A 7,737-nucleotide genomic window follows, 5' to 3' on the forward strand; every position below is an offset into this window, starting at 1 on the left:
CCTGGGACTGCCCTGCACGCCCACGAGAGCAGCACACAGGTTCCCAACCCTCCAGGGCCTCGGGCACCCCCGCTTCCATCTAGATCCTGAAACCCTGTACTTGCTCTTCCTCCCACACAAGTGGACACGGCATCACTCCTTGGGCATCTGGGCCCCAGGTGACGGCGTCTGTCCTGCACTGCTCGTAACTGCTGGTTTACCTGGTGTCGGGGTCTGATGCCCACGGGGCCAGCCAGACCCTCTGCACCAGCATCACTTAGTGACAGAGGTGGAACTTTCCTCCCTCTCTGCCTTTCTCCTTGTCCGGTTCTCAGTTCTGAACAGATGATCCCTCCTGGGCCCCTCAGCGCCCCAGCCGGCCCCCGGAGGTTCCATAAAATTAACTCCTTGTAGCCTTTAAACCTAAGGGGCAGCTGTCAGGACCTAAGGACCGGTCTGCTTTCTTCAGCCACTCGCGAGGAGCTGGGGGACCTGGCTAAGATCCTAGCTTGGGAGAAAAGGCAGACATGGGGTCCCCATCGAGAGCCCCAGCTGAGGCAGTGGTACCGTTGAATCTGTCGATCGCCTCTTGTCGGAGGCCTCCAGTGATGCCACCATCAATGCGCTCATACTTGTAGCCCTCGTACTCCAGGAAGTCCTCCAGAAGGTCCAGCATCTTGGTCATCTGCAGGGGATACGGTATGCCTGAGGGGCTGCCACAGAGCCAGGAAGCCCATGGGGCTCTGGGCAGGGACCCCATGACAGTTGGGGGAAGACAGAACCATCTGCTGAGTGGGGAGACAAGTGGGGCCCAGGCGGACCTGACATGGCGCTCTCTGGAAAGCAATGCAGCCTCCAACCTCAACCCCCGAGGCCACAGCGTCCCCCACACCAGCCCCACAGCCATCTGCCTAAAACACAGCTCTGAGCCCGTGCCTCCCTGCTCTCACCTCACAGAAGAAGGTCCCAGCTCCTCGCCCCAGCTTTCCAGGCTGGCAGGGCTTGGTGCCCAGTCCACCTGGGTTTCATTTCTCAATGCTTCCATCCCCCGTCACCCCACATTACCTGGACTCTCCTCTGGAATGCCCACCCCCTTACTGCCTGGGGAACTCAAACGGCGCCTCTTCTGTGAGGTCTTCCCCGATGTCACCGCTCCTTATGAGATGAAGGCAGTCCATTCTGGGCTCCCACACCCCTGCGTTCCTCCCTCCATTCTGAGGGATAGTTCAGCTGGATATAAAACAGTCTGCCCCCACAGGGACAGGGGGTTTTACACTTGCCCCCTGCCCCCTACTATGCTGCTGAGAAGTCTGAGGACAGCCTGATTGCCGCTTCCCGTAGGTACCACGTGTGCAGAGCTGTGATTTCCCTGCCATGTGCCCGGGGATCCACTGGCTTGGATCTCTCTCTCACTTGGTTCTCCAGAGTGCACGTGAGACCTGAGACCCCCGTCCGTCCCCAGGTCAGCAAACTCTCACGGAGTCTAGCTTCGCCACTGTTCTCTCCATTTCTTCTACGGCTCATGTCAGAGGATTACGGGAGCTTCCCAAGGGGTCCTCTGGGTGGTTTCTCATTCCTGAGCTCCGTCTCCCGAGACTGCATTCTGGAGACATCCCTCTGGACCAGGTCCCTGCGTCAAGGTTGTCTTCACCAGGGTTGAGAGTTTATGCGATCGTGAGAAATGTTTTATTTCAGGTCCAGGCAGACCCTTTTCCTGTCCAGTTCTTCTTGCCGTACTTCCTCCTGCTTGTGCTTCCCTGGTTTCTTCTGGATTCGTGGTTGTTCCTCCATTATTTTTGAGGATCCTAAACGTGTTTGTCTGAAGTCCTTTTCAGGCTCTTCTATTCTTCTTTTCATCTGGATTCTGCCTATTTTGTGGAATGTCTTTCTGTCACGAGTTTTGGAGGTGGGGTGTGTTGGCTCGTTTTGGATGGGAGGGCTCTGTCTCTGGAACTTTCCCTCTGTGCACATGTCTAGGAGCTGTGCAGTTCCTTCTACTTGGTCCCTTGAGGCCTCAGCCCAGAATCCTGTCTTAGGTCGGCAGGGGGGTGGGGGGATCGTGGATGGTGTCTCCAGGCCGGTCTACTGTCCCAGACTTGGTCAGCGTTTCCCAAATCCCTCAGCCTCCCTAGGGCCCATGGTGGGACCGGGGGCTGCCAGCAGGAGCAGCCGTTACCACTGTAGTATGAGCGGGGTCACATCCCATTCGGGGGCTTTGAGCAAGGGCCTGGCTCAGTCCCACCATACAGAAGGAAGCTTTTTTACCACCAGGTTCCCACAGGAGCCCTGCCGTGACTTCCATCACAGAGATGCCCCCAGAACTACATAACTGTGTCCCCTCCACCTCCCACGCCAGACTGTGAGTGTCTCAAGCACAGGGACTGGCCCTGGGCCTAGCACAGAGCCTGATGGAGGACAACGCAACCAGGCGGGTGACAGAACGAGAGAGACCGACTGGCCCCCAAGGCTGCACAGCGTGCCTCAGACCGCCCAAGAGGCCGTTCTGTGCATGCTGGAGAGGGCCTCCCGGCGTGGCCCCCACACGGGCTCCTCCCAAGCCAGCCCTGGGGCCCCTGTGTGGGACGCCAGGCTGCAGGGGTGAGAGGCAAGGGCTGTGGTGCCAGCCTGGACGCCAAGTCCGGCTCCGCGCCTTCGGGAGGAGCCGGCCGGAAGCAGCAAGTGGTGAGGAAGACACTGGTCTTCACGGCCGATGTGCCTGAGCGCCTCGAGCTTGGCGCCCGGCCAGGGCTCCTTGGCCGGGTCAGGCCAGGCCACAGAGGAGTGACTTTTGACACACGGTCCCCGTGGGAAAAGCACCAGGCCTTGAGGGCTGCCGGCGGGCGGTGCTGCCCTCTGCAGGGCACAGAGGGGAGGCTGGGGGAGGTGGAGAGGTGGGCGCAGGGCAGCTCACCTGGGAGAAGATGAGCACACGGTGCCCTTCGTCCCGCAGCTTCTTCAGCATCTTCTGCAGCAGCATGAGCTTGCCTGAGGATTTGACCAGCGAGCTGCCGTCGTAGGAGCCGTTGGGCAAGACGGGGGCCTCCTGGAGACACAGCAGAAGCTGGGGTGCTGGGGGACCTCCCCTCGCCCCTCGGGCTCTGTACCAGAAAGGCCCGCAGGGAAGGACAGAGACCCAGGGATGGGCTGAGCACAAAGCCCGGGTCAGGCCAGGCTCGGCAGAGGCAGGGGAGCCCCTTCCCAGCACTGTGTTCCCAGGCAGACCTAGGACCGGCCAGCCTGCCCTCCGTCTCCCCCTGCTGGCATGCCACCAAGACACCAGGGACATCAGCGAACAGGCCAGTGACAGAGTCTTAAGCCAAGCCAGGCCATCCAGAAGGAATTGGGCCTTTTCTCTGCGGTCACTGCAAGGGGCATCCTGGCCAGGCCAACCTTGAACCCCAGCTGGGCAGGACGTCAGTCCCAAGGCCCCTGCCATGCCAGAGTGGTGAGAGCCATCTGGGGCGGCCTCAAGTGCAGCTCGCCCGCACACAGCCCCCATGCCTCACTCTGCTGTTCGGGGAGGGGGGTCGTAGTCCCTACACAGGGTTTCGGTGAGAACCAGAATAATCATGTGGGGGGGGACAGCCAGCCGTGCCAGGCTCTCCAGGGAGGCCCACTTCACACGCACTTCCGCAACTGGTCCTTACCCTCTCAGGCAGATGCTACTGTCCCATTTTAGAGAAGGAAAAGCAGAGGCTCAGAGAAGCACCACTGGCTCTCCTGAGACCACAGGGCCAGAGCTGGCGTTGGAGCCGGGGCCAGCCTCTCCCCCCGGGCTGCCGGTCACAGTCACCTGGGGCCCCACTCAGGCCTTGCTGACTCCTGGTGACTGAGGGCAACCAGATCAACCTGGGATCCCCCACTGCTGAGGCTGAAGGGTGCCCCACTGCCCCCTGAGGTCACGAGGACGGGCCAAAGGAAGGAGAGCACCTGCCTGCGCCGTGGATGGAGGTGGGTGTTCAGAAACCTGGACTAACAGGGACCAGCTCTGTGTCCTCCCGCCCGGGGAGGGCTGAGCACCTGCCACCACAGCCGGGGGCCCCGGGGCGGCCACACACACTCACCACGGCGGGCAAAGGGAGCCTATGGCGGCAGCCTCACGCCCTGACCGTGGCGGTCCTGGGTACCTGCTACGGCGGCCACGGGCCAGCCACAGGGACCTACCACGGCAGCCACAGGGAAGAGGTAGGGGTGGTTGCAACACTTCTTCAGATCCATCATGATGTTGAGCAGCGACACCTGGTTCCCCCCGCCCTTGGAGTTGAGCGCTTCGAAGTTCCGCGTGAGGATGAACTTGTAGTATTTCCTGCGGCAGGGCAAGGAGGGAAGGCAGGCTGGACGCCAGGGCCACGCGGCCTCCGAGCACACTCTCTGCTCTGCGGGGAGGCCAGGGGCCACCGGTCCTGCAGCGCTCACGGAGAGACCAGGGGAGACCTATGAGGGGAAGCCACCGGCCCAGAGCCACCCGGCGAGTTCCTGGGGACTCCACAAGGACCCAGACAGCCCCAAGCCTGGCTGCCGTACAGGTCAAAGGAGGAAGTGTGTGTAAAAGGTGAGCCAAGGCCTCGAGGTGAGTCCCCCCAGGTCAGACCATCAGGGACAAGACAAGCCCAGGGGACGTGAGGCATGCTGCTCTGCAGCAGCCCCCGATGGGCGGGGTGCCCACTCACTTCTGCATCTGGCTCAGCTCCACACGAACGATCAGCTCGGTCTTGGCCGGCATGTTCTTGAACACGTCAGCCTTGAGCCGCCTCAGCATGTGCGGCCCCAGCAGGTCGTGGAGCTTCTTGATCTGGTCTTCCTTGGAGATATCGGCGAATTCCTCCAGGAAGCCCTCCAGATTGCTGCAAGAAGGAACTGGGATGAGAACCAGGAGCCGGGGACAGAAGCAGGCCAAAGCCCTCTGCAGAGGGAGCCAGGATTGGGGCAGGGGTGACCAGAGGGTCACAGGGCAGGCCGGTTGGCTGGTGGGCGTGGGAGCCTTAGCCCTGCCCGAGGTGTCCGTCTGAGCCCTCGCTCGCACCCCAACTTCCCAGCACAGCTCCCTCCGCCACATAGGATACCTTCCTCTTTCTCGAAGCTGTCCAGGGCACAAAGTCTCTAGAACTCTTTACCCATATTACAGAAAAGGAAACTGAGACTGATGGGGGCCCAAGGTTGTATGGTGTAGCCTGCCTGCCGATCTGCGCCTCCCGGTTCCAAAGTCAGCACTGTCGACCCCGAACCCCCCCATTCTGAGTCGGAAAATAGGGTTGGTGAAGACAGGGAGGTGGGGGAAGGAGACCCTAGGACTCCCACCGGCCAGGGCTCCGTATTCACCCCTGTATCCACCACCACTCCCCGTCTGCTGCCCCCATCACTGTCACCCCATCACTGTCACCCATGGGGTCACTTGGGTTTCCATGGAGAGGAAGGCACAAGCCAGGGCATGGGGGCAAGGACAGGAGCGCCGGAGGACCCCCAGGGTTCTCCTGGAGTAGAGCCAAGATCAGTCCCCATATTCGGGACCACCCATGTCCCCCTGAGCCCTCCGCACGTGCAGCCCCACGGACCCTCCCGCGCAGGTCCCTTCAGGTGGGCTTTACTCATTCTACTGATGAGGAAGCCGAGTTCCCGCGAGCCGTCTGGGCGCCGGCCTCTCCCCTGCCTGCCTGCCTGCCCCTGCCCTGTCCAGGCCCCCGACTCACTTGAACCGCTCCGGAGTCAGGAAGTTGAGGAGGTGGAAGAGCTCCTCCAGGTTGTTCTGAAGGGGGGTCCCCGTCAGCAGCAGCTTGTAGTCGATCTTGTAGCTGTTCAAGACCCTGAAGAACTTTGGGGGACAGGAGGCCCGTCAGGGGGTGCGGGGCGGCCAGCTGGACTCCCCCACCCCGCCCCGCGGGGGGCTCCAGGGCCAGCGGCCGGCACTGCCCACCTTGGACTGGTTGTTCTTCAGCCGATGGGCCTCGTCCACCACGAGGCAGGCCCACTCGATGGAGCCCAGGATGGCCTGGTCGATGGTGATGAGCTCGTAGGAGGTGAGCAGGACATGGAATTTGATCTGCACTTCTTTCTGCAGGGGGAGAGGAGCATCTGGAAGGGGGGCAGGTAGGGTCTCCAAAGACAAGGAGGCATGGAGGAGGGGTGGGCGGGACCCCCGAGAGCCCGAGAGGCCTTGGGCCTGAGAAGAAGAGCAGAGGGGTCCGCTGGGGCCAGAGCACCGCCCTGCCGCTGGCGGGTGGCCGCGGGGCCCAGCCCGCACTGAGCGCCCCACACCCCGCTCATCCTCACAGCCACTCCCGCCACGCCGTCCCTGTCCCCACGTACGGCTCGCGGGGTCTCGGGCTGGGCAAGATCACCCGAGTCCCGCCACGCCGTCCCTGTCCCCACGTACGGCTCGCGGGGTCTCGGGCTGGGCAAGATCGCCCGAGTCCCATGGCCAGTAGCTGGCAGAGCAAAGATTCGAACAGAGAAGTGGTCCCCGCACTTGGGGATAAATGCTCTTTCAAAGGACTTGAAATTCTTAGCGTTGAATTTGTGTTTTGTAAGAGGAGGCCTGTGGGACAGTGGGGCCCTGGGCAGCCCTGCCCAGCAGACCCCAACACCTCACAGCCCCGTGGGGGCCAGGCCCGGGCATGAGGGGCCACGCACCCGGGAGCAGCCCCAGACTGAGGGAGCACGGCATTACACAGCCGACGAAAGCCACCACCACGGGGAGACGAGGAGCGCGGGAAAATGGGAAAAGCTGTTCCCCGCACGTGAGTCCGGAGCCCTGGGCCTTCACCCTTCCCTGGAGCCCACAAAGGAGGGAGCCCATCCTGGCCAAACCGAGCCTGCTTCTCCCCACGACCGGCGTCCCTTTGGGAAGGGACCAGAGAGGGGCAGAGGGTGTCTCTGGGGCCGCACCCGGCCCTGTCCTTGGGAGCCAGACCTCAGTCAAGTTAAATAACCTCCCAGGCCTCAGTCTCCCTTCAGGTTAAAGAGGGCACAATCCTGTCTACATGAGCAATGCCATGAGAACCCAGAGAGCACAGGCAGTTCCCACAAAACGACACGCAGAGTCCCCCCAGAATCCAACACGGCCTCTTCCAGGTACAGACCCAAAAGGCCCCAAAGAAGCAGAAGCAGGAATCTGAACAAACGTGGGCACAGTCACGTCTACAGCATTTTCACAAGAGCCAAATGTGGCAACAACCCCAGCATCTGTGGACAGATGAACGCACACAGATCACAAAATGCAGCCTTTTCGCACAGTGCGAGGTTATCCGGCCTTAAGGGAGGACGCTCGGACCCGCGTTACCACAGGGCGAGACCTACAACGTAATGTTCAACAGGGGAACCGGGCACCGAAAAGCATATGCTGTACCGTTTTCCCCGAACGAGGTACTGAAAGTTGTCGAAATCACAGAGGGAGAGAGCAGGGGTTGGGCAGGGGACGGGAGTTCCTGCTTCCTGAGGGCCAGGTTTGGGTTTCGCAAGACGACAGGGTTCTGGAGGCGGAGGAAGGTGACGTTGCCGGACAAAGCGAACGTCCTTAATGCCTCTGAGCGGCTCGCCTCAAAACGGTCATCACGGGAAATTTCTGTTTGTGAATTTTACCACAATTCTCATTTTTATTAGTTTTTTAAGATTGATTGATTGTAGAGAGAGGGAGAGAGAGAACAGGAAGTGGGGAGGGGTGGGAGGGAAAGGCAGAGAAAAACCCAAGCAGACACCACGCTGAGCACGGCGCCCGACGCGGGGCTCAGACACCACGCTGACCACGCTGAGCACGGAGCCCGA

General features: G+C 61.4%; 1 protein-coding gene across 1 annotated transcript in view; it reads right to left on the reverse strand.

Moving 5' to 3' along the window:
* The window catches only part of CHD5 (chromodomain helicase DNA binding protein 5), a 59,393-nt gene that overhangs the window by 21,722 nt on the left and 29,934 nt on the right, over positions 1-7,737 (reverse strand). Inside the window, exons 16-21 of the mRNA XM_059374472.1 lie at positions 5,891-6,028; positions 5,667-5,788; positions 4,650-4,823; positions 4,144-4,285; positions 2,891-3,022; positions 547-664 (exon numbers count right to left, since the gene is read on the reverse strand). Coding sequence (XP_059230455.1) covers positions 547-664; positions 2,891-3,022; positions 4,144-4,285; positions 4,650-4,823; positions 5,667-5,788; positions 5,891-6,028 — 826 coding nt within the window. The remainder of the gene's footprint in view (positions 1-546; positions 665-2,890; positions 3,023-4,143; positions 4,286-4,649; positions 4,824-5,666; positions 5,789-5,890; positions 6,029-7,737) is intronic.

The sequence above is a fragment of the Mustela nigripes genome, chromosome 14 (genome assembly GCF_022355385.1).
Source record: "Mustela nigripes isolate SB6536 chromosome 14, MUSNIG.SB6536, whole genome shotgun sequence".
NCBI lineage: Eukaryota > Metazoa > Chordata > Mammalia > Carnivora > Mustelidae > Mustela > Mustela nigripes.